Source organism: Amblyomma maculatum, chromosome 4 (assembly GCF_055883805.1).
Source record: "Amblyomma maculatum isolate TAMU_Amacu chromosome 4, ASM5588380v1, whole genome shotgun sequence".
Taxonomy (NCBI): Eukaryota; Metazoa; Arthropoda; class Arachnida; order Ixodida; family Ixodidae; genus Amblyomma; species Amblyomma maculatum.
This window is the reverse complement of record NC_139347.1, coordinates 201,503,285-201,530,921: the sequence shown is the minus strand read 5'-3', so window position 1 is coordinate 201,530,921 and position 27,637 is coordinate 201,503,285. Positions and strand designations below refer to the sequence as shown.

Sequence of the window (27,637 nt, the reverse complement as noted above, 5' to 3'; positions counted from 1 at the left end):
TGGGTGAATGAAAGATATGGTATAAAGTAAAGGAATTTGTTAAGAGCCAGCGTCTGAGCCAGTCGACAGGCGTGAGTTTCCCTCCGGCCAGAGGACAGTCTCACAACTCGGCGAAGTAAATGGGTGACGGACTGACAGGCAGCAACAGCCGCATGGAGAGCCCGAACATTTTTGGCGGCATGCGAGGCATGCCAAGAACGCGGCATTGAGAAACTTTGGGGATTGGGGAGCCGCCCAAGGTAAGGGATATCAGTGAGTTGTGAGCTCGTTGATAAGCAGAGTGAGTCAGAAGTAGGAGTTCTGACTTCTCGTGCGCGGGAGACAGGCCTGCATGGCCAAGAAAGCAAGAAATGATATCCAATCCCTGCTGAATGGTGTCTTGCACGTGACCACGAGATCCGCGCGAGCACCACAGAGTCATGTCGTCGGCGTAATAAAGTGCTGAAGATCGGGAATAGACGACAACTGAACCGCAAGAGGAGCCATTGCAATATTAAAAAGGGTGGGTGAAAGAACGGCACCCTGCGGGGTACCACGGATGAGACGGTGAGGTGTAGAAGTGAAGTGCAATGCTCGTAAACGGGCCTCGCGATTTTAACGTGTGTTTGGGGTGTGTGGTAATAATTATTTCAAAATTGAAATGGTTTAAAGAAAATTTAAAAAAAAATCGCGCAATGAAAAGCGTCTCTCTATCTTTTTCTTTTTTTTTTTGTATGTGATATTTCTCGCGTGGAAAACTGGAAATCTGCAGATCTCTCATTGTAACTTAAAAAAAAAACAGCGCAAAAAGAGACGACGCAGACGTGGACGCGATGGGCACTGACATAGATGTACACAGGGCAGGGACTGACGGGGCAGGAGCCGTCCCGTCTATATATTTGTCCCTTCGTGCTATGCTTTCTGAAAGTATAAACCAACTTTATAACCCAAATCAAGAGTATGTCCCCTTTTTCTAATTCGTCTCGTTTTAAAATTTTCTGTCGCACAAGATTGCGGGTGTAAAGCGTGCCAAAGAATATGCAGAATAAAAGATGTAGAATATCATGTTCGTTATGACATACTACAAGCGAGGACGGAGCTGTTCTGTCGCTAGCGTTGCCGAGGAAAATGAAAGCAACGAAAGGTTTCAAACCTATTCAAACTTCGCGGGATGGTGGCGCCCTCTGTGGAGCACGCGCTTCAACAATACACTCCATACGCTACGATAGCACTGCGATGAGCGAAGCTTCTGTCTCTCGAAAAAACGAGGGCCTGAGGGCTGGGGCCTGGGGTCATGTTCGTCTGATGGCTGCGAAGCTTCTATAGAAACGAAAGCCTGTGGGCGACGTAGGCGCGATCGGCACTAACGACTCATAAGGTGCCAACTGCGCTACTAACGTAATTTACAGTTACATTTGCCGCTATCTTTCGTTTGCATTTATACCAGCAAGAACTGCTCATGAGCGCGAAAAGCTGGCGGATTTTTTTTTTTTTCCCCAACCATAGAGCTTCTCAAACTTGGAGGCTCTTTCACCATTCCCAGACGGAAAACAGGTGCCATCAACTATGCAAGTTTAAATCCCCCGCGGGAACGTCGAGACGTGGTTTCCTAACTGTCTTAGATAGTTTGGCCAAAGACGATGGGTTCTACTTTACCACAGAGTGAATATATTGTACTTTACAATCGGACGAGCGCTGAGAAGCTCTCCTTTCTGCGCACGATATTTCTTCCTCAATAAATTTAACTTGACTATAAGTTCGATGTTAGGCTGGTATTTAACTCTATGGGTTTATATAAACTTTCACAACATTCCTTGGACACTGGCCTCCAGAAGTCGTATGTATCTCAGCGCCGCTTTGCCCTGGATAAATTTCCGAAATTAGCGGAACTCAGGATAGGGATGAGCTATAGGAAAGTGTGCCTGAGCAAGTATTCCCCCGCCGCGGGGTTGAAGTGGTTAAGATGCCCGAGTACTGTGTTGGCTTACCCGGGTTCGATTCCGATCGCCGGCGGATCTCTAACTGCGGAACTTTCTCTACCCGCGATACATTAGTGGTGAGGGCGGATTATGACTTTGGACTCCATCTTACCTTATGTAGGAAGAAGGAAAGCCCGTTATGCTCAGTGGCACGGGTGGAGGCACATTATTTTTCTTTACGTTTGGCCTGCCTCACCATAGTATATATGTAGGAAGAAGGAAAAGAAAATGCACGGGCCTGCTACTGGCTCTGTAGCTGATAAAGCCCCTCAATAAACTAAAAGTAGCGCCATCTCCTCTCTCCTCCTCCGGCGGCGCCGCTCCTCCTCTCGCATTTCGACCGTGGCTCCACCTACGGGGTGCGCGACTAGCACGCGCTCTCCGGAGCAGGCGCCCTTCACAGCCGTCTCGATCAGCGCCGCGCGCGCCCCGATCGAGGCGGCCGTGCGCCGGGTCTCACCAGAGCCTTGCATTTTGTCGCAATGTGTTCAGGTTAAAATATTACTCACTGCTGAAACATAATTACCGAATGTAGACAGGGATTTCCCGCCAGAATAGTTTCAGCTGTGAGTGTCATACACCACATATACGCGATTTCGGCGTTGGTTCAACTCGCCGTCATCTCCGTGTGTCCGTAGTTCGTCACATTTGGCCACTCAGCGGCATGCTTTATAAAATTTGTAACTAGGCGGTGGACAGGAACAATTTTGGAACAGTCTGTGTATGGTTTCTTTGCAGCGTTGACTGGATTGCGAGCTGCCGGTAAACTTGAGAAGTGTGGCAGCAGCTGTCTTCCATGTATTTTCAACTTCAGCTGCAGATCAAATTAATTATAGGCGGTGGAAGCTGCAGTCTGTGTGGAGTCTTTGCAGCTTTGATTGACTTGTGAGCTACCGGTAAACTTGGGGAGGGAGGTAGCAGTTATTTTTTTTTATATTTGGCGTTGAGACGGTGCCGTGTTCAGCTGCCATGGTGTGTCACCATACGTACACGATTTTGGCGTCGATTTAACTCGCCTTCACCTCCTTGAGTCCGTCAGCCGTTGACAAAAGTGCGCAACATGCTTGAAAAACAATTAACTAGGCTGCGGAAGCTGCAGTCTGTGGTTTCTTTGCAAGTTGGACTGAATTGTAAGCTACCGTGAAACTTGAGAAGCGTGGTAGGAGTATTTTTTTATATTTTGCGCTGAAACGGTTCCGTTTTCAACTGTCAGTGCGTGACAACATTTGTACGCGATGTCTGCGTTGGTTGAACTCGCCTTCACCACCGTGATTCTATCAGCCGCCGGCCAAAGAGCTCAACATGCTTGAAAAAAAAATTAAATAGCCAGCGGGAACGATTTAGTAGCAGTCCGCGTGGCAGCAAAACACACGGCGATATGTGCCGCGCGCGCGCCGCCCGCCCCGCTGGAAAGGAGGAAGCTGCACGCCCAGCGAAAAAAAAAGCGCGCGCGCGCACGTGACGGCGCTCGGCCAATGAGAGGGTCGAACGACGAAGGAGAGCGCAGGAGAGGAGGCGGGCGGCAAACTTCACATGTTGGCGCTACTTTTAGTTTATTGAGGGGCTTTAGTAGCTGAGACATCTCCGCGGCCTCTAGCGGACAGAGGAGAACGTTAAGAGAATAGAAAATAGAGAAGAAAGAAAAAGAAGAGGGAGAGAAAGACGCGCGCCGCAACAGCCGTCGCCCACCACCGAAGCGGTGGCGGGTGCAATGACAGCCTACAACAGATAAAAATTTGGTGCTAGGCTAGCCCCCGCCAAGCGGCGGTGACCTACCTGCCCCAGCCCCATCAGGGCCAGGAGCAGCCGCCCTCCGTCGCATTTCCCCGCCCGTGAAAAAAGTGAACTGACACTATTTTTCAGAAGAGAGATAGAGAGCTTTTATTTGTCCATCTTCTTTTTCTTTCCCTTCTCTACTTTCTCTCTTCTGCCGGTACGAGACAGCGGAGGTGGCTAAGCTACAGAGCCCGTAGCAGGCCCGTGCATTTTCTTTTCCTTCTTCCTTGAGCCACATTTCCTTCTTCCTACAGCCACAACAAGAGCGAATATCCCGCTCTTCGAGGGTCAGACCCGGAAGGTGGGGATGTCTCCTTAGTTACAGGCCGGTAGTTCTTGGACTCCGGCGGCATCCTCGGCCAGTCGAACAATTTCTCTTTGGGCATGGGTCTTAGCTTCGCAGAAGGGTCTCCCAGGCGTCTTTAGATATATTTTAGTCCTGCCTGGTGACTTTGCACCTTCCCATATTATGTGATCTAAATATCCCCTTTCCTTACATAGTGAACATAGGTCTGATCGTATTTCTGGCCATATATGGTTGACAAGAATTGGGTTCGGGTATGTATTTGTCTGTAGTTTTCTCCATGCTACTGCTTCCTTTTTGCCTAACGTGGAGTCTGGTGGTGGTAGGACCCTCCTGCTCAGTCTGTAGTGCATTGTTGTTTCGCTATAGTTAATCAGGTCCTCTTGTTTGCCTTGCTCCGGTGGCACTCCTCCAGCCCGGTGTGTGCAGTCCCGGTGGCACTCCTTCAGCTGTGCTTTTAATGCTGTAATACTGCTGCTGTAAAAATAATCTGATAGAATAAATCTAGTGCCGCGGTTCTGAAGAATTCTAGGATTGTTATTAGGTTAGTATGATGAGGGTCGAAAATAGAACTAGCGTATTCTATTTTAGGACGAATTAGTGTCTTGTAGGCAAGTAATTTAAAAAAACGAGGGGCAAGTGCAAGTATGCAAAGTAAATAGCTCAGCAACCGGCTAGCTGAGTTAGTGATGCTGTTAACATGACGTGCCCAAGTTAAATCATTAGAGATATGGATACCCGAGTATTTGCAGGAGTCAAAGGACAACAGGGTTGTCGTTAATGAAATAAGTAGGAGCTACACAGTGACGGCGGTGGTAGAACGATAGCTGGAAATTTTTACTTGCATTCAGCGTCAAGAGCTATATAGGCTTGAAGCATCTACGTGATTAGTTATTGGCCGATATATGACGCAGTCGTCAGCGAAAAGGCAGATTTCGGACAAGATGTTATAAGGTTGGTCGCTGGTATATAGGAAAAGAAGAGGCCAAAGGACAGATCCTTCAGGCACTCCGGAGAGGACGGGAGACATCGGAGAGGAATGTAAGTTTGCGTAAATATATTGTTGTCTATTAGCCAGGAATCCTTGGATCCATTCCACCACAGGAAGATAGAGATTAAGTTTAGAACGTTTAAGTATTAGGCGCTTATGGGGAACCTAATCAAATGCCTTTTCGAAAACCAATAACAAGGCGTCCGCTGGAATGTTCTGGTCAATGGAAGAATGCAAGTCATGAAGGAAAAGAGCGAGCTGAGGGTCACATGAGCGTCCGTTGAGAAAACCGTGCTGATTAGGGCGAAAGACAGATGACAAAAAGGAAGCCACTCTCGAATAGATAATATGTTCCACGATTTTGGAACATGTAGAACGAGAGGAAGAAGATGGTTTACACGGTATGCAGAAGCACTGAACAAGGGTAAATGGGGTAGGCCCCAGTTCGCAGGTCGAGCCAACGTTTCGACAAGTGGACTTGTCTTCGTCTGGGCAATGCGATCATCACTGGCAGGGGTCTTTTTGCTTCTGAAGAAGAAAAGCTGGGGAGGGGAAAGTGGGTGAGAAGAAAGTAGATGTGTAGGAGTGGGGAGGGGAGGATGGGTAATAAGAAAGTCGCCCCCAGTCGCCCCCCCCCCCCCCCCCCCCCCATGAAGTGAAAAAAGAAAACTTCTTCAGTATGTATTTCTCAGTCTGGAACCAGGAATTCTGTGGCCTGCAAAAGAAGTAAAAGCGGCAGTACCAGGAAAAACTACAATACCGGGAGATGATTAGTCCCCACTTAAGCGGGTTTAGTGCAGATACACCTTACCAAAGGGACGGGCTTGCAAAGGGCCCTGATAAGGCATATATCTAAGGGGGACAATTTTTAAAACTTTCTTAAAAGGTGGGGAGGGGTGTACAAAGTCACAGGATAATAACCGTACAGGGAACGCAACTGACATGAAAAAAATAATAAAAAAAATGTTCGATGACAAATTCAAGCAACAACTGCTAAGGAGGAAATGTGTTTAGAGGAACATGTACAGGTTATGCTATTGCTGAAGGGAATAGAGTGTACATTCGTTGTTAATAAACTGTACAATTAACGCTATGTGGGATTGTTTTCCCGAATAATTATGATGCAGAGGGAATATACCTAAGGGATTCTAACGTTCCCCTAAATATACTTATTCCTGCTGGTTCTAATTATCTAAATTTATGAACTAGATATGCCTCTGTCCGCTCTATATATTTTCTGTCCCTTGCAGATTTAAAGCCTGACTGGAGAATATATAATATAATTTCTTCGAACTTATGGTATTTCTGATTTAAATGCTGGGAAACTGCTTTCGGGAGGTTTTTGCCTGCGGATGCCCGATGACCATTAAGCCTTGTGTTCATTGGTGTGTGGTTCGTAGTTCGAGAAAGTGCCAAATGAAAGGCGCCGCACGGACGCCTGAGGCCCGTTTCACATGCTGCGACTGCAGCGAAAATTTTCGGTGCAGTCGATGACGCCGCAGTGCGATTTCGAACAGCACTTTCACATGTAGCGAACCCGCATGCGAATTCCGTGAGTGATACTCTTAGGATTGTGTGATGTTTCGTAGAAAACGCGTACGCAGAGCGTGTTTGATTTATATACTCAGATGGATTTTTACATTCTAAGCGATAATTTATGCGCATTTATGAAAACGGGCAGTCTTTCAGCATACAAAAAGCGCGTTGCTGCGCTGAATGAATCACTCGGACGTGAAAAAAGGGTGTCTCATGGGGCCGCGTGCTCTCCTTCGATACTGGGCGTGCCAGCCCGTTGCACTTCACCGTACGTCACATGACGTCGCGACGCGCTCCTCGACTCCTCATTGGTCAGTCGCAGAACGACCGAGCCGACGTTGCGACTGAATTCCAACCTGTTGGAAACGCCTCCGCGGCTGGAGCGACACTCGCTCTGCGGCTAGACTGACGATAATCACAGCATCGCAGGGCGAAAATCGCATCATGTGAAACTGGCCTGAATCGGACACCCAGCCGGGAATATGACGTCATCCTGATGCCAGTTCCTGCTATTGAGAATGACCGGATGTGACGTCATGATGATGTCACAGCCTCGCGGTATCCCACACAGTTCTCGCGAACGCACGGGCACGTTGGCGAGTCATGAGATAAATAAGCCACGATGATGCCCTATCACTCCCTGTCCCGCCCGTGTAACTTGGGAGCGTTCAATAAGCGGGCGCACCCAGAAAGCCCATTTGACATCGCATGGGAGGAACGCGCGCGGGAATATGTCGCCCCAATAAGTCGCGAGCATTCGCCAAGGCCACTATTTAAAAAGAATTTGTAAATTATACGCTCCACACAAAGCTCAAATTTGACTCGAATAGTCGTAAGGACATCTATGGATTTCTTGTATTTGGATATTACCGCATGTAGCCTTTCAGGGGGCCCTTTAAAAAATTCTAGGGGGCACTTTGGACTACTAAAGTGTTGTAATAAGGGAGAAATTACTCATTGACATCCACCCATGCGCAGCCGTATGGCTGCGCATGGGTGGATGTCAATGAGTAATTTCATACGCCCGACTACTGTGCCGGAGTACAGTGAACTAGCCGAAGTACCCGGGTTCGAACCCGACCTCGGCGACTGCGTTTCGATGGAGGCGAAACGAAGAGGCGTCCGTGTGATGTGCGGTGTCAGCGCACGTTAAAGATCCCCAGGTGGTCGAAATTACTCCGCAGCCCTCCACTACGGCTCCTGTTTCTATCCACTTTCACTCCAACCTTCCTCCCTTCCCTTACGGCGCTGTTCAGGTGTCCACAGAAACAAGTGTGACAAATACTGCGCTTTTCCCTTCCTGTGAACCAATTAAAAAAAATAATTATCGGGCGAGTGTTAATCGCTCACGTCAGCGGATCCTCGTTTGCGTACATTCACTCTGCTACTCTCCCAATTCTTAATTAATTTACGTCTTTATTGTTTCACATATACCCATTAGCATACAAGGACCACACAAAAGCCCCATTTTAGCTAAGCCGTACGAAAGTGCCTGCGTGGCTTCAGAGTAACATGTCAGTACCCAATTAACGGTCCCGAGTGTCGATGCCCATCTCACCCTCTTACCACGGAGAATCTCGAGCATGCAGCGCCTGCCAACTCTCGCCAGCTTTCGGTTTGTTTCAACTACTTCAGCGCACCTGGCGACTGAAGGAAATTGATGTCCCTAACGTGATGACTCCCCGAGCATTAAGGCGCCTCGATGCCTTTCGCCTCCGCTTTCAGGGTGGAGGCACTGCTCTTTCCGGCAGCATGTTGGGTCCCACTCGCCAGTTCGGAAGCATTTGATTCGTGCACTGACATCACGGAGGTGGTCTGACTAAAGTCCCTTGATGATTTGAAAGTAGCGACTTTCTGTGAACTATGCCGCCGCGCCGCGCACCCTCGCCGATCCTCCTCTCTCACCTCTCCCATCGGACTGTGATTGGCTCCGCGGGCGGTCTCCGGGAAAAGTGCGCGAAAAGATCGCTCTTTTTGTGCTTTCGTTTTTCGTCGGCGCCATGTTTTGGGCAGTGGCCGCTGCTACGACCGAGCTCCGTGACATTGCGCGCTTGCTCTTCGCGTTATTCGCGCTCCTTTAGTGCAGCACTATGCCCAGTTGCTGCGCATTTCAGTGCACAAGCCGGCGTGAAAAAGGCTTTGTTCTTTTCGCGATTCCGAGCGGCAAGAAAGACACCGTTAGAAAAAAGTGGCTGAACAACATCGGCCGCAAGAACTTTACGCCGACGCAGACTGCCCATCTCTGCGAGGTACAAGCGACTGTGTATAGTGAAACTGCATGCAAGCGCATCACTAATCTGGCAATCTCACTTAATTCACTGATCATTTTGCGTCGTTATGCGTGTTATTGTTTTCACTTCATGGTTCCGCTCAACGCGCTATAATAGCGACGGCTGATGCATACAATGCGCATACATTCGCATATAATATCCTCGTGTACGTCTTCCTCTTCACACCCGCTTTAATTTCTGAACCTAGGTCTGACTTTTCAACAATAGCGCGTACAATGAGGGAGATTATTAAGCATTAATAGGCTTATGTCGCAGGAAAGCGTGTAGAGAACTTGTCCACAGAACGTGTTCGCAAAACTATATATCCGCACATCAAAAATTTCTTTAAACCCTTAAAATTTGACCTTGTCCGAATCTGGCGAAAATTGGTGTCTAACCTAACTTTAACATGGCGAATTCAGTAGTTACGTCCAAATTACGGGACTTCCCGCAAAATGCAGCCCCATGAACCCTCTGAATTTCACCTCATCCGAATGTGGCGAAAATCAATGTCTAACCTATAATTTGGGTATGGCGAATTCAGTGAAGTCGAATCTAAATTTCGGTGGTCGAGAGGGCTTTGGGGTGCGGACACTTTTCTTGGATGACGGGAAATCAGTGCGCGGAACTTAGGCTCTCGATTTCGGCTCGACATCACCTCAAGGTCGCCGAAAGCGGGACCTACAGGCGTTTCATGCTTAATAGAAAAGAGTTCATATTTGTTTTCAAGCCGCCAAAAAAATTCTCAACTACAAAAACGATTAAGCCGTTGCATGTGCACTGCGCGGTGCCAAACTCAGACTGAACCTTAATGAAAAATCTTAGGACGGCCATCAAAGCAAATGTCCCAGCTTGTTCACAGCAAACATCCCGCTACTAAAACTCCACTCGTGAGCAACTTCATAAACTGTACTTCCGCGAAAATTAGTTCGAGGTGAATCTAAATTGAACTAATAATTGGTATGCTGAAAATATTCTGGAATGTTCAAATATATTGTAAATATTAAGCTTCATATAATATGCCGTGTTGAGACAGACGGTAAGGAAAAGTCAAAAGGAATGTGAGATGTATGCAGTAAGTGGTTTTGTTCGTGCCGCAAGCGCTCTTAATTGGCACTTTCATTGCGCGTACGAGACGCTAACTTATGTGGCTTGTGATAGTCAAGCGTGTCGCATGTCTTACTCGTGATTTTATTCAATCACAGAGTGTGGAAAAAGCGCGAACTTAAGAGCGCGCGCAAGTGCCAGTCAACTGCCCGGACGGCGAGACAGCGCTGCCCAAAAAAGCGTGCCGTGTGCAGCGCGCGCAGACGGCGGGCGAGGATTTTCGAGGAGGAAAACGCCGGAGTGGAGGAGAGTGTCGCTACTTTCAAATTATTGAGGGGTTTTAGGTCTGACAGCTCCTGGTCCTACGGGGCTGGGAATTGTAGGCCCCCGCTATTAGTGGAGGAGTTTGGTGGGGCATCCATGGTCAGTGCAAGATTCCTTTCTTCTAATGGCATGTCGACAGAGCGAGGGCACCTGCGTCAAAGTCTACGCTTTGAAAGGCCCGATTAGAGCTTGGAGGGCACGACGTCGCGGCAACCATGAGCCGGGACAGCGAGCAGGAACGCCGCGCTGGAAGGCCGCACCGAAGCGGCGCATTTCAACGCTGCGCCGCAAGCAGAAGTGGAACTCAATTCATGCCGCCGGGAAGGGAAAACGGCGGCGCAGGATGGTCCTCACCCTGGAAGCGGAGGCGAAAGGCATCGAGGCACCCTACCGAGCACTCATGCGGCGTGATAAGATGCAACTGTGGCCGAGTTGTCTAAGGCACCGGCACCTTTTCTCTGGTGGCGGTTCGAATCGCGTATGACGTTTTTTTTTTTTTAGAGCGCAGCTCTTTGGCGCCCGTTCCTGCGTTTCGCGTCGTCGGCCTCGTAACCTGGTGACATCATCGGCCGTGACATCATGACATCATCATGATGTCACATCCAGTCATGCTTAATAACCGAAAGTTATATGACGTCACATCCGATCATGACTGGTGATTATGTCCCCAGGAGATTCACGTAGAGCCACTGCACTTGCATCGGAGCATCATCGGAGTGACTTCGGGTAGGGTAGGGTCTCGCCGGAAGCGGCAAGGATGCTGACCAGTAGACGATTAAACAGGAAAATTCGCCTAATTTTGACACCTGCAAACGCGTCCGTTCCTGGCAACGAAGCGGGCCACGAGTTAGCCCGAGCCCTCTACTTCCGGGTAACTGTGGAGCCGCCCGACTGCCGGAACATGGACGAGCGTCTGCTAAATTATACGAAGATTCTAGAAAATTACAGGTTAAGCAGGAGACTGGTGCCACCACCGGATAAAAGTCTAAGCAATAGGGAGGCAGTCGCATGGCGGCGCCTGCAAGCTGGGAACTTTGTAACCCGGTCTGGGCATATTATGTCCAGATGGACGATAGAGAAAACGACAAATGCAAGCACTGTGGGTAGAGAGGGACCCTCGATCATATAATCTGGGAATGTGCTAGCTCCCCAAGGGCTAAAGCAAATAGAAATCGTAGAGAAGCCTGGGAAGCCCTGCTGCGGAGCGAGGTCCCTGCTTCACAGCAACAAGCCATCCGCCTGGCGGAAGAAGCCGCGAAGAACCAAGACCTCTTTGCCTGCTTCTGATCGCGGAGCTCTCTCATCTCCCGTCCTATATCCCGTCCCTTAGGCCTGCGTGTCGAGGGCGGGGATTGGGGGCCTCCTTATCTGGTGGACAAATAAAGTTATCATCATCGTCATCACGTAGAACCGCCTGTACCACCTGATTGCGATGGGATGAACAAGAGGCTGCAATAATACCGTTTCTTGGGCTAGTTGGTTCATATTTGTACTGTGAAAAACTACGCCGAACTAAACACACGGCTGCAAACATACGGAAATCTTAGAACACTACAGACTCAGCAGAAGGGCCCTGCCACCACCGTACCAAACGCTAAATAACAAGGAGGCCGTCGCTTGGCGGCGCCTGCAAGCTGGGAATTTTCCAAGTCCTGTCTGGCTTTTCCACATGCAAGTGGAGGAAAATGCGAACGATAAATGCAAAACTTGCGGAGAAAGGGGTACTCTGGATCATATATTCTGGCAATGCCTCGATTCCCCTGGCGCCAAGCAGAACATTAAAAAAACTACGAGGGACTTTAGCGACTAGTGAAAAGCGAAATTCTGAGTGCCGCATTCTGCTACGCAAATGGCACTAATTAGTAATTAACTAATCAGGCATCGATTAAGCAACTTGTGACTGAGTAGACAATGTAGTCATTAATCAGGTAAATAATGAATTCCATAATCAGTAATTAGTCATTATATAATTAATTAGCCATTGATTAGTACTTGATCATTGATTGGCATATGGTCATATAAGGCCCGCATTGGCGCTTACTGAGGGGGTGCTCTGTGATTGGTCGAGACCTCTATGACGTCATCCCGCCTGGACCAATCAGAGCCGCTGCAAAAGCGGGATACATTTTGTGCACGACAGCATAAGCCATTAAAGGCTTTCGCCTTAATAGTAGAGGAGCCTGGGAACTGCTACTGCGGAGCGAGTCGACCCCCGCCAACCAGCAGTAAGCTATCCGCCTGGCGGCTGAAGCCGCGAAGAAACACGGTCGCTTCGCCTGTCTTTAGTCGCGCAGGCCTCGGCCTCCGTCCCAAAGGCCTGCGTGCCGGGGGCGGGGAGTAGGAGGATTCCTAAATCGGCGAAAAAATAAAGTTAACAACAACACGCATACACGATGCTGACCGCACCGGCCGGAGGCCTTTCATCTGGCGCTTCCTCGAACGCCGCACCACAGAGCATATAGAAAAAAATAGACGTAGTACCTGTCAACGCACCGCGCGAACAATAGAGCGGCGCCGTCGGCGGTCATGTGTGTATCCCTCATTTTATCCTTGTCTTTGCGCTACGTTTCCTAAAATGCAAATGCACCAACTCGCCCAATTCAGCATCCTTGTGCCGTCGGGTAAAGTTGCGCGGCGCTGCCGCTCCCCTCGCTGAGGGCGCCACTGACGTAGGTGTCGAGGCGAGGCGCAAAGGTACGAACGTCGGCACGGGGCGGGAGCGCTGTTATTCGCTATCGGGATAACTGTTCCTAAGCATGAATCGTGCATATTCGGCATATTTATTTGTAAGGCCGACATACACTAAGCATAAGTGATCATGATACTTGTTAGGCAATAACACCAACGCTATATGACATTTTATGTCAGGCAGTTTAGAAATCGCGCATGGCTCGAAAAACTGCATGACTGCTCTGCTAGCGCCAATGGTGATAGAAAAATTACAATGCTAGTCTACGCTGCAATAAAGCAAAATTTAAGAAGAAAGGCACCAGCATTTATTTACACATTTCACAACAGCAATTGTCTACAAGAGTACCATGTAGAAGTGGTGTGATGAATAGTTGCCACAAGTAGAAAAAAAATGTTCACGGTGACTTCTGTCACTGATAGCACTTCAGAAGCCAGCTTGATTTACAGATGATTGGAACAATCGCATCGCAGTATGCCATTGAGATCTGTAAGAACAATTTTGGTATCAGCTGTTACTTTCAATGATTCAGCGCGTCGTACAAACGTTTCTTTTTACTTGAAAAACAAGGAAATACAAATATACGCGTTGCATCTTTCTGTTTCGATCACTCCAAAATAATCGTCACAAGAGGCAAAGCTTGTTTTTATTTTTCACAGAATTGCGCAGTTAGCGAAACAAAAGATACTGCGCTGGAGCAGATGTAACATACCACACAGACGAGCTAACCAGGGAGGAAGTTAGCATCGCAGTCCATAAAATACACGTGCAGATTTAATATTATTACCTTACTGACGCGTAATAAACACACTTTTGGTGCTGTCATTATTTTTAACAGGCCTTAATGCGGTTGAGTACGAGTTTTGCGGTTTCCGATGCTAGAGAGGGACAGCGATTTAGTTGACAAGGAAAATTAATATAGGCTTTGCACAATTCGGTTTAACTCACTTTGAAGTAGTCATCTTCACAATAGGTAAATCTTGTGTTTCTATTTTATCACAAAAGTTCGTAATTAGCATATACTGCAAAAAAAATCGCAGGAGTGCATCTAACACACTACGCAGACGAGCTAAGCAGGGACGCAGCTTTGCAGTCCAGAAAGCACAGGTGCATGTCTAACATTACTATTGCAGTATTGACGCTTAATAAACACAGTGTTTGGTGCTGCTACTATTTTTTACAAGCCTCAAAGCAGCTGAAATCTACGCAGCGATCGCCGGAAGGATCAAGCAAAGCTGGCACTTACCAGTTGAAGTTGAAAGTTTATTTTTGAATAAAAAAAAAAAGAAAAAACGTACTAGAATATACAGCGAAGTCTCATGGTACAAGACCGCAGGTGGGACTTCCCATAGTAATAGATTTCAATAGGCAACATAAAGAATAATATTATTGTAAGAAAATTTATGAAGCAACACTGAAAATAACGAAATACAAGTAAAGAGTGCATTGCCGACAGATTTAGATACAAACACAGAATACAAAAAAAGTACAAAAACACTTACGAATTCCGCGACACAAAAGATAAGTAAAGAAATCACAAATTAAGAAGAATTTTTTAATTTCAACTTGAACAAAGAAAGTGTATTAGTTTGCTTAATGTCAAAATTCAAAGAATTCCAAAATGATATGGACGAAAATTGAAGGCCTTGTTTCCCGTATTTAGTACTGACCTTAGTTGGTGCAGTTGGTGCAATGCTGTATTCCTGCAGCACCCTAAGAAAAGAAGCATGACCTTGCACACTGCAAAATAGTCCACGAAACAGCGAGAAAGCGGCAGCGCGTGGCTATTCGGACCGCTTTGCAACACGGCGCACCGGCACTCCCCTGGCGAGGGTGACAGCTGATTTTCCCTCTGGATCTTATAGAGGGAAATATGTTGATGATTTATGGGTTGTAGGATGCTTGACGTCTTGCAGGTTCGATGTTGCTCAATCACATTACTCGAGGACACTTCCGGAAAGGTTAACCATTTATTAACATTTAATAAAAAAACAGAAAGATACAAGGAAGGAGAAACATATTTACAATTGACTGACTCGTAGTTTTACCTGACGAAACCAGCCCTTGGTTCCACCAAAATATCTTCTTTTAAGCCCTATATGTCCCCGCCCTCGGTGGGAACAACAACCAATAGGGCAAATTCACAAACTGTCGCACAATAAATCATTAGGGAAAGGGCAACATTACCAATCACGAATTGGGGAAAGTAGAACGCTGCCAATGATGGATAAGGGAAAGAAGGCAAGAAATCTCAAATAGCACTGTACAAGCGTATACACTTTCCACTATCTAAATAGAGGATTCTGCCCTTCTCCCAGAAACTTGGCAATAACTCGCTTCCCCACGGGTGCATCTTTTCCCAGCCTCAGAGTTAATCCATAAACACCGTTTCGCGAAAAGGCAACGTCCGAGGCCCATCTACTGAGACGTTGTCGCTCGCAAACAGACAATGAGGGGTCATTCTTCTCGCCCGCTGCCACCTCTCATTGAGAGCGCTTTCTGAAGCTAGGCTGCGCGAATGCCCCGTCGCCACTCTCGCGGATCAGCTTATCCGGGAAAAAAGGGGTTCTGCGCGTCCTGTACGCTACAAGAGGTTGACCCCTTGATCCCTCCCGTATTCTCGGTATCCCGCCCGCTCTCAAGCTGCGCGGACGCTTCTCAGTAAAGACTTTGACTCTGCCCCCCTTCTCCGCTACTTATTCAGAGGGCAAAGAAAAAAAGAAAACACTGAATAGTTCTTTTTATTTTTCCGGGAGCACCGGCGCAGCAAACAAGCCCAACGTCGGAACCTCACTGTAGATGGATGGATGGAATGGAATATAGCTGAGTGTCCCCTTTGAAACGGCGTGGTAGCAGTAGCTATCATGCTCATTTTTCTCCCTATATCTTATTTATTGTTTAAGATTGGTTAACTAAACCATCATTATATTTATTAAAGTTTTGTTTCTACATTACTATTATTATGTCACTTCTCTGCTTTTAATCCACCAATCTTCCTGTCGTTTTTTGCTAGTTTCCACCGCCGGTTTATTCACCGGGCCACTCGTATCTCTAAACCCCAGAGCTTCAGGGACAATGACTGCACCTGAATCAACTTCCGGATGGATACCATTACATTCGAGTATAATATGGTCAATTGTTTCACTTGAGTTACCACATACAGCACATGCGTCATCTTCATTGTTAAATTTCTTTGTGTAGCTGCGTGTTCTAATTGGCACCCTGATATAGCTTCAAAAAGTAAGGCACTGCCTCGCGTTATCAAAGAAAGCTTCCTTCCTTATCTGCATTTTCCGCTTTCGGTATAATTCCACACTCTGTTTCTTTTCCACCGAATTTATCCAATTTTTACCTTCTGTGTTTTTCACCTGTTGCTTAATGCTTTTTATTTCTCCGTCCTTGTGACGAGCATACTTACTAGTTAGTTTCCTAGTTATTTTCCCCCATTGTGAGTCAACGCTTTTTGAGGACAGGTTAGCTGCCCATCTGTTACTGTCCAATTTCCTCAGGCGTTCCTCATATAATATTTTACTCTGAGCTTCCCGTACTTCGAAAGATGCCCAGCCCTTATCTCCCACGTGCCGCCTCATTTGTGGTTTTGCTGTGGGCACCTAGTGCTAATCGTCCAACGGCTCTCTGATTTATTTCTAATGTCGACTATACCTCTGATTTTAGGCACAAAACCGCATTTCCGAAAGTAAGTCCGGGCACCATAATTCCTTTCCAAATACCCCTCAAACCCTCTTACCTGTTGTATCCCCACAATGCCCTATGATTCATTATCCCGGTATTTCTTCGCCCTTTGGCCTTAAGTGATTGCTCATGCTTTACAATATATGCCAATCCTTCGTTTACCCATACCCCGATATTTGTATTCTGCTACTCTGGGTATTTCATGACCTTGTATTTTAAGACCCTGATCAGTTGAGCCGTTGAAAATCATCAGACCCGACCTAACTGCGCTAAAACTGAAGCCTAGAGCGTCCCCTTCGTCTCCGCAATACCTAACTAGAGTTTGCAATTCTTCCAGACTCTCAGCTAGCAGCACAATATCGTCTGCATACATCAAACCGAGGAGGCGCTGCTCTACCGCTTTTCCACTTAATCTATATGAAAGGTTAAAACCTAGGTTACTGTCTTGTATCCTTCGTTCCAGGTTTATCATATAAAGCATGAACAGCAGCGGTGATACAGGACAGCCTTGTCTTAATCCTTTGCTGTGACCCTGCGTCGCTGTCGCCATCTCTCGGCAGCCAGCGGCGTAACTTGGCAACGGAGGAGGAGCGGCGGCGACGGCCGCGGAGTTGCCATGTACAGAGTGTATAAAGGAGGCTATGGTACAGCAGGCATCAGCGGCGTTTAAAATTTGTTGACATCAAAGAAAAGCCGCAGTATCTGTCACAATCCTGCGCGGACACATTAACCGAGCTGTAAAGAAAAGGAGAAAGGTGGCAATGAAAAAAGAAAGAGGTGCCGGTAGTGGAAGGCTTCGGATGACCACAAAGCTTCCTTTATGTCAGTCAAGAACTGTTAGAGGAGTGTTTTTTGAAGGAATGTGTGAAAACATTAAAAAAAAGGTTGTCTGCAATTGAACATACATATGTCTTGCTCGAAATCTTTGCCTCAATCAATCGAAAAGGTCAAACAGCTGATGAGCTAGCTGTTCTCAAATTTCGCATTAGGAAGTAACGCAATCGTCGGCAAATGTTTTCTTCTTGATATCACTGCCAGGACGACACGCCTCACTTTCACCCACCGCTACGGAAGGAATTGGCACTAGCGTCTTAAACGGAAGGGGGAACAATGACTTCTACAGAAGTTTCCTTCTGCTGACTCCACGTCAAATGATGTCACACAAGCCGCCGAATAATTAATGCCCGGACACATATGTCACCCGCCAGAGGCATGCCCGTGATTTATCGCTCACTGCACCAACGACGCCGACAACGCCAGGTTCTTTGGAGAATGGGTCCTACCTTTAAACGCTATCGCGTCATGAGAACTCTAGTCGGGTACAACTCGTTTGCATTATAACCGCCTTAAAAATATGTCTCCTTTCACAAAAACAGGCCCTCGAGCTAGGAACCTTAAATATATGTCCCGTCTTGCAAAATACTCCCGAATTATTACAGATTCGGATAACGAGGACTCCAACACCGCACTCACTTCAGGTGCCGGCTTCGGGGCGGAGTCCGTACTAGTCTTCCTAAATATCACTCATGGCGGGACAGCCTAACCAGCAGTCCCTCGCCCTAAATCATATCAGTCAGAATTGGTAACGCAATGGAATTGTAAGGGCTTCAGTAACTGCCAAATACGCGCGAATCTGCGCCTATACTTACATTCGAAACTGCCTGGCTTGGTCGCCCTCCAGGAGCCAGGAGCGGCGGCCAAATTAACTACACGACGTTCCAGCGAGACCCCTCGTCCTGCCTGTTCGTACGCGAATCATACCACCTCCGCCGCTCAGATCCTCCCATGCACATACTGAACCATCGCCTCCTCGAATATACTGTTCCCTCAAACGGAAGCGAGTGACGTTCGCAGACATCTCTAGCCGCGCGCTGAAGACAACGGGTCGAGACCCCCTCCTAATCTTGGGTGACTTCAATGCTCCCAGTCAGCTGTGGGGGTACCGTAAAGAGGAGGTGCGTGGGCGCAAACTGGTGGAGCTTGGATCCACACTGGGCCTCACCCTCCACACCGACCCCGTTTACCCAACACGCGTAGGTAACTCCGTGACGCGGGACACGTGTCCAGATCTAACCTTCACTCGCAACATGCGACACGCAGACTGGGTTAACACCGAAGAAACCCTCGGCAGCGACCACTGCCTTCTCTCAATATCACGATCTACACACACCCCTTCAAGCGTCCTACCACACAAGCCCACATCCCTAATTGGGCTACCATCCGGCAAAATTTTCCCGCCACAACCAACACGCCCATAGCAGAGCAAGGGTACACCAACCGGTCCCGGTCACTGATGTCACACCTCCGCACACATGAAACGCAGATCCAGCTCAGGAGAGGCGATAACGGATGTGGATAACCACCTCCTTCACCTCTGGAAGCTCGCCACAGCCTTACACGTCACTGACGTCGCCAAAAACACAACCACAAACTTAAAGAACGTATTGCCGATATCACCCACCGAGCCGCCGAGTACGCGGTCCAGCGATCGCGGGCTCGAACTGAGTGGATCGTTGCAATACAGCGGCCCAACAAATGTCTAGCCGTAACACAGAGGCTTTTCCCAGCTCTCATCAATCCAATGCAGACCCGCACCAAAACCCAAAAACATTTACACCGAGCAACCCACTCCTTAAAGGCAACACTATGCAGCCAGCGCAATCGCTCCGGGACCGCTACTTGTGCACAGCTCAAAAGCCCCTAGGATCGGTCTACTCCGACGCAGGCAAGGAGAACTCGAAGCTGGAGAAACGGCCTTTCCAGCTTCACGATCTTCGGGCCAGTCTAGTCAAAATGAAGAGAGGCACCACGCCGGGTCGGGACAAGGTCACCGTCAAACTTTTGTCGAACCTGCCTGACTCGATGTACCAGTGCCTACTTGAATACATTAACGCAATCTGGACAGGAGAAACCCCCTTACCCATCTATTGGAAAACGGCACTTGTGACTTTCATCCCGAAAGCTTGCAAACCAATCAACACGGATATCCTCCGCCCCATCTCTCTTACCTCCTGTATGGGCAAACTAATGGAGACTATGGTGCGCTATCCGAGTATCTTGAACACAGGCACACTTTCGCGGACACCATGTTCGGATTTCGCCCACACATATCTGCACAGGATGTCCTTCTCCAACTTGACAGAGATATTCTCAACCCATTCGAACGCCCTCACAATGACCAGGTTGTACTCGCCCTAGACTTGAAAGGCACTTTCAATAACATCACACACGAAGTCATACTGACCCATCTAAGGCAAACACACTGTGGCAGCGATACTCACAATTATATAAGACAATTCCTTACAGACCGACAATCCTACATTAAAATACAAAACAAGGAGCACGAACCATTCATGCTCAGCATGCGGGGCACACCTCAGGGCGTAGTTTTCTCTCCGCTGCTTTTTAACATTGCCATGATGCGTCTGCCAGCGTAGCTGGCTGAGGTCGAAGGCGTGCAGCACGCGCTCTACACCGACATCAACCCCTGGGCCACGCAGGGCAACGTGGGCGACATTGAAGCCTGCCTAGAAACAACGGCAAGCATAGTAGACTGCTATGCCCGGCGCTGTGGTCATCAATGTTCCCTTGTGCATCTCCGCCCCTCTCCAAGATGCACCACACAGACCTCGCTCTTGCTTGCGAGCGATCCCATTCATGAATCAAAAGAGATATGAGAGTACTCGGTCTCTTCATCCATCACTAAAGACGCCCTAACACTAACCATGCTCCGCCAGGTGGGAGAGGTTGGCCGTATGGTCTGCCGGGAGCCTAACAAACGCGGGGGTTTGCGAAGTAAGGATGCCTTGCGGCTGGCAAATGCCTTCGTAACCAGTCGAATCCTGTATTAGACTCCTTACCTCCACTTGCGGAAGCACGAGGAGCAAACCCTCGAGGTGATCCTTCGCAAAATCATGAAACGTGCCTTCGATCTCCCAATCTTCACCTCTAACGGTCGACTCATGACCCTAGGGGTGGTGAACTTTCAGGGGGCTTCGGGAGGCACATTTGATGAACCAATATACCCGCCTCACACAGACAGTGTCGGGTCGCCGCTTTCTTGCCCGGCTAAACAATCAACATAAACAGTTCACAGAGGAGAGGCTCCGCATCCCAGAACTCTGGAGACGCGCCCTCACAGTGCGGCCTCTCCCTGCCAACATGTCACAAGACCGTAATGGGCGGCACCTGGCGCGGGCGGAAGCCTTGGCCCGCCAATATGGCAACAAATCAGGTGTGTTCTAAGTAGGATGCCTCTGGCCCCCATCCAGGAGGCTGATATACAGCCGCAGTCGTTCACAACGGGAACACAGTCGATGGACTTACCGTCAAGGCCAACTCTATAACACACGCTGCAGATAGCCATTGCACTCGCCGCTTTAAAGCACACCTCTAAATATATCATCACCGATTCACGAGGCGCTTGTCAGAACATCGCACAAGGGTGGACCACCCCCTTAGCCTATAGAATATACCAAAATTAGTCGGGAGACGGACCCCGCGTGCCGATATCTCGCCTGGGCTCCTAGCCACCAGGTTCTTGCAGGGAATGAGGCAGCTGACGCAGCCGCCCGCGTGCTCTGAGTTCTTTCATCTTTGTTGCTTTATGCTATCCCATTATTTGCCATCATCAGTCACCTGGTTGGCATTAGTTGACAGGCTCGGCCACTTTACTCAATTTTCTAACGAAAAAGTAAAGGTAGGTTATAGAAGAGGAAAAGCAGAATAACATTTCACGGTAGACACACCACATGCATTACAAGGGAATTAGATGAAGGAGGCAGTAAAATATGTAAGCTATATAAAAGAACGAAAAAGTAAAGGTAGGTTATAGAAGAGGAAAAGCAGAATAACATTTCACGGTAGACACACCACATGCATTACAAGGGAATTAGATGAAGGAGGCAGTAAAATATGTAAGCTATATAAAAGTGGCACCATAGCAGAAGGTTCAATTATTTTTCATAATCTGGGGTTCTTAATGTAAATAACCGTCGCACATCATGTCAGACCGGTGATAGAAATGGCAAAAAAAAAGCAAGCCCCAAATACCACAAGGGGTATGAGGTTAAAAAAGAGAAAAAGGCATGCTCATTCAGGGTTGACATATACACTGTGCCATGAAAGAATAAATGAAGTGGTGAAAATAGAGTGCAGTTGCGTAACCTTTTGAATTCTACAATGAGCAACTTTTGCCTCCACAATTCTATTCACACCAAATGCTTTGAAGACAGTCAAAGAAAAATCCATTACTTGGGAAACCAGAATATTTAAGCAAAGTGACTTGTTGGCCGAATTGGTTGAACATCAAGTTAAAACAGCGCTAGAAACACGGACAGATAGAAAGACAAACACACATTGCACTGAACTAAAGTTGTCAGTTCAGCGCAATGTGTGTTTTGTCTTTATATCTATCCGTGTTTCTAGCGCTGTTTCAAAAGAATATTTACCACTTCTTTAATAATCACTTCGGGCTTTTATAAGGTGGTTGGTCCTCGAGAGGTGTTTTGCAGCACTGTACATAATGAGCCTTCCTTAAATCGAACTAGGAGCATGCAAAATAGAAAAGCATTTGCACACACCCTGCAATTTTCACAAGTCACTGTTGTCAGCTGCAAAACCATGACTGCCCACTGTGTGTGTGCAATGTGTGTGTGTGTGTGTGGGGGGGGGGGGTTGCTCCATATTAAAGGTATGAAGCAATAGCATTATGGCTGTTATTTGGGTTTTTCACACTAGGTGAAAGGCCACCCGACGTAGATATAAAGCCCTGCTTTAACCTAGCTGGACGAACATGCCTGCCTAGCCCAGGGGCAGTGTGTCCAACTCTGGACATGGAATACTAGATTCCGGTCTTACCCTCCCAGCACAAAGGTGAAACCTAAGCTCGCAGCGCCTGCCCAGTCACTTATCTCACATAGACTTGTGATCAGGATAGAATAAGAGAAAGATGGCTACACAGTATGAAAGAGCACTGAACAAGGGCTGAGGGGGAGCCGCAGTTCGCAAGCCGAGCCAACATTTTGACAAGGGGACTTGTCTTTGGGCAGTGCGATCATCACTGGCAGGGGTTTAAATACACTTTTGCTTTCGAAGAAGAAAAGTTAGGGAGGGTGGGGGAGAAAGAAGCAGGGCAAGGAGTGAAAGAATGTTTCCTAAGGTGTGAATTTCTGAGCATGGGACCAGTGATCCCGTAGCCTGAAAAAGAAAATAAAGCAGCAACCGCAGGAAAAATTGCAATGCAGGGTGGATGCTGACTCGGCACCTAAAGCAGGTTCCATGCTGATATGCCTTTCTTGAAAAAGGACAGGCATTCCAAAGTGAGAGGAACAGCAGTTTAAGATAGGTAGCGAAGCGCTGAAAGTGGTAGGCGAATAAGTCTACTTAGGACAGGTAGTGACCACAGATCCAGACCACGAAAGGGAAATAACTATGAAAGTAAAACTGGAATGGAGCACATTTGGCAAGTACTCGCAGATTATGACTAGCAGCTTACCGGTAACACTCAAGAGGAAAGTGTATAACAGTTGCATCCTACCGGTACTCGCCTATGGGGCTGAAACATGGAGGCTATCAAAAGGGTTCTACTTAAGTTGAGCGCAACACAGAAGGCTATAGAACAAAACATGGTAGGTGTAACTTTAAGGAATAGGAAGCGTGCAGAGTGGATCAAAGAAATAGCTCAAGTTATTGACATGCTGGTTGAAGTTAAGAACTGGGCATGGGCAGGACATATAGTGTGAAGAAAGGACACCCAGTGGTCTCTAAGAGTAACCAATTGGATTCCAAGGGAAGGTAAGCATAGCAGGGGGCGGCAGAAAATTAGGTGGGTGGACGAGGTTAAGGAACTCACAGGCATCAAGTGGATGCAGCTAGCACAGGAGCGGGTTAATTGAAGGAGTATGGAAGAGACCTTCGCCCTGCAGTGGGTATAGTCCGGATGATGAGGATGATGATGATTCCAAAGGGTCCCGAATAGGAAATATAGCTGCAGGGGAATAGTTGTCAAGAGCTTTCCTCGAAGAAAGAAGAAGAAAAAAACAATAATAACGGAGTAAACCATACCTGCCATTACTTGCCATTAACCATATCTGCCTTTAACCATTACTTCCACTACAGTCAATGAAAGCAACACTAATTCAAGGAAACTATCCCTGTAGCACCCTTAATATGGCCTTTTAGGATGCAACAACTTTAAGACGTAACTATGTGCTCACGACGAACAAAAGCCAACAGTGAATGACAGCCTTCTTTTGTCACGAAATATACTCCAATGCCCATCCAAACATAAACAATATTCTGCAGAAATACCACTCCATGCTAGCATCTAACGAACGCCCAAAGAAAATATTACTGAAGGCGCCAAGGGTAATATACAAATGTAACATAAACCTCAAAGATATTCTAGTACATTCTAAACTGAACAAGTGTGTAACACAACAATATCCTTGGTCTCGACCCATATCATAAAAAGACACCACGGTCAAAAGTACTGCAAGCGATTTCGCTTTTCGCATAAAATCAAGCTTTAACTGCACATAGTCAACAAATGTTATCTACCTTCTAGAATGCCAATTTTGTCATACATAATACATCGGAGACAGGGCAGTCAATGAACATAAGACTAAGCAGACATTGGCAAAAACTTCCCAGCATTTCAATCAGAAAGCCCACTAGTTTTATGAAATTAAATTATTTATTCTCCAGTCAGGCTTCAAATCTTCAAGGCACAGAAAATATAGGGAGGCACATCTAATCCATAAATTTAGAACATTGGAACAAACGGGAATAAATATCTCGAAAGAAACACTAGAATCCTTTAAATATATTCCCTCTGCGCCATAACTAACTGGGAAGATGATCCCATGTAGCGTTAATTGTACAGTTTGTTCACAGCCCACATGTATACTCTATCCCGCCCTCTTTAAATCCTTTAGAATCCTTTAAATATATTCCTTCTGCACCATAACTAAATGGGAATACAATCCCATATAGCGTTTTTGTACAGTTTGTTCACAGCCCACACGTATACTCTATCCCGCCCTTTTTAAATCCTTTAGAATTATTTAAATATATTCCCTCTGCACCATAACTAAATGGGAAGACAATCCTGTATAGCGTTAATTGTACAGTTTGTCCACAGCCCACATGTATACTCTATCCCGCCATCTGCAATACTTAAGCAGCACGTGTTTTTTCAAGCATGTTTCCTTCTTACTTTAGTTCCCCCTCGAGTCCTTTTCTTCAGATAATGTCATCTTTCTCTTGAAAGAAGACAGCAGAGCAGGTAACAACTAGCTCAACGTTCAATTCTATTAATGTCATCCTTGGCAGGTATTTATTTATTTATTTACAAGTACTGCAAGCCATTAAGGCCCATACAGGAGTGGTGCAAAAACTAGCTGCCAGTTTGATACATCACACGTATTGCTCAAAACCATAAAACACACAGAAACACGAAAACCTTGGAGAAAACCTAGGTGAATGATACAAATACAGAATACAAATTAGAAAAATTACATGAGATAATCTTCAAGTCCCTTTGCAAAATTATCTGATTCCGTTATTTTTACCGACCAGGAATCCCAACCTGCAATGGTTCTTGGAAAAAAAAAACTTTGAATGCTTCCGTGCACGCAAAAATTGGGACTAAGGAATTATTGTGGCTATGTCTGGTTTTTCGCGCTGTCGATCGCTTTATGCAATTACATGAATCTAAACTTACCTTACCTGTAAGAATTTTGTACAAAAATATTAACCTGCTAACTTTTCTACAAGTCTGCAATAGAGGGATACCACGTTGCTTCATGATAAGTGATGGAGAACCTAGCCTTTTGTATTTGCTGAATACAAAGCGAATAGCTTATCTCTGTACCCACTCCAACTGATTTGTCTTTTTTGTTATGAGAGTACCAAATTACCGCCGCATATTCGAGCTTTGTCCTAATAAGTGCATTATAGGCAAGCAACCTTGTTTCAATCGGAGTCGTTTTTAATTTCCTTTTAATAAAGCACAATTTTCTTAATGAAGAACTGCAGATATCAGATATGTGACGGGACCATGAAAGATTGTTCGTGAGTGTAACACCAAGATGCTCATAGAACTAAACTTCCTTAACTAAATTGTCCTGAAGCTTACAAGAAAAAAAATTTTGCGCGTCTTTTTTCTAGTAATCCATAATAGCACCGTTTTCTCTGTGTTAAATTCCATGCCCCATACTTTGCACCATTTGTCAATCTTAACAAGTGCTTCTGTGCTCCTTGCCGAAAGCTCTTGACGACTATTCCCCTGCAGCTGTATTCTTTATCAGGACCCTTTGGAAAGCCTGTCCCCTTTCAAGAAAGGTGTCAGCCTCGAACCTGGTTTAGATGCTGACTCATCCTCGCATTGTAGATTTTTCTGCTGCTGCTTGATTTTCTTTTTCAGGTCATGTGTTCCAGGCTCAGAAATTCACACCCACAGAAACATTCTTTCCCGCCTTACCCTACTTCTTTCTGTCGCGCCCTCCGTGGCTTTTCTTCTTCGAAAACAAAAGCGTATTTAAACCCTCGCCAGTGATGATGGTGCTGCCTAGATAAAGGCAAGTCCCCCAATAGACTTGTGACATCCCATCAGTGCATGGCCACGTAACCTGCCAATTACCCGCTGTCAGAGTCATGCACGTGATTTTCACTCGCAACGCCAATGCAAATTTTTTGCAGAACAGTTTTCCTAAGGTTTCAATTATTACCTGTAAGAATTATAATTCCACATTTGAAATTAAAGAACACAAACGGCAAGAATCAGCCGTATGTCAATATGTTTACCTGGTTTCGTTGCATGCCAATATGTACCTTGTGCACTCTCACATTGTCCTGGCACTACAAATAAGTAACAGCATGGTAATAGAGTGACAGAGACTTGATCACTTCAGCCAGACAGTGCAAGTTGATAAGGACATATATTTGCATTTTTGTCCTTGCAGGGCTACTTCCTGCTACCAACTGTGATCACAGAACTGCCACACACATCACGCTGCATTCAAGAGGAGATCTTTGGCCCTGTCACCTGCCTGGCACCTTTCGAGACCGACCTTGAAGTTGTGGAGAAAGTGAATGGTGTCTCATATGGGCTGTGTGCCAGCATTTGGTCCAAGGATGTAGGCCGCATACACAAGATGGCACAGCGACTCGACGTATGTATGGGTATTTTGTTGTTTGCCTTTAAAGAGCAATTTATGTTTACCTATATACCATACTTTCGCTAATCTAAGCATCCTCAGATTCTGAGCACTGCCTCATTTGTACATCTCAATAGTTAAATATGGGGTGCATTGTAGTTAACAGCACAGCTATGCAACAGACTTGATGCAAGTTTAACCAAAATATAGCATATGTTATGATAGTGCCCATATTGGGAAGACTAGACAAATTTTTGTTCCAGTCTGTTAGAGCAACAGTCTCAAACTCACATTGCCATACAGGCCAGATTCAGAAAATATCCCCGCCCGCAGGCCAGCTCCAAAAAAATAAAGATATGAATAGAAACAAAAATAATGAGCAAATTAAAAGCACTAGGTAACAGCAATATAAAGAAAGATGAAGTAAAACATCCCATTCCGAGACGACACCCTGTAAGTCCTCGTAGAAAAGAAGAGCTCGCTTCTGGCCAAATGGCGGACACTCGCCGCTTCAGGATGGCTCGGAGAGAGCTGCTGAAAGGTTAATAAATACCACAGTCACTTATCCTTAAGAGAAAAAAATGAAGGCTTAGAGATGAAAGAGAGGGTAAATTGTCTTGTTTTGAAGGTAGTCGACATCTGTCAGAAATTCGCACAGGCCAATGCCTCTTTTCTTCTTTCTGGAACCAAAGCAAAGAAGTCTAGCAATAATGCCAACTCGATGAAGGTGGTACATTCTTTCGAAACAAAGGATAAAATTTTCAGAGCAGGAGAACCACATCACACAGCTCTGTAGGCCCCGTCATTGAGACCTGTTTTAGAGGTAACATCTCATTGACGTAACAATCACATTTTGTCTTTTTTAGGAGTATAAAACATTTATCATAAT

At 46.6% G+C, this 27,637-nt stretch overlaps 1 protein-coding gene across 2 annotated transcripts in view; it reads left to right on the top strand.

Annotated features, from left to right (window-relative positions):
- Positions 1–27,637, top strand: part of LOC146193998 (2-aminomuconic semialdehyde dehydrogenase-like) — a 72,275-nt gene that overhangs the window by 38,920 nt on the left and 5,718 nt on the right. For both annotated transcript variants that reach the window (XM_084602928.1, XM_084602927.1), the window contains one exon: positions 26,554–26,763. In XM_084602928.1, coding sequence (XP_084459054.1) covers positions 26,554–26,763 — 210 coding nt within the window. The remainder of the gene's footprint in view (positions 1–26,553; positions 26,764–27,637) is intronic.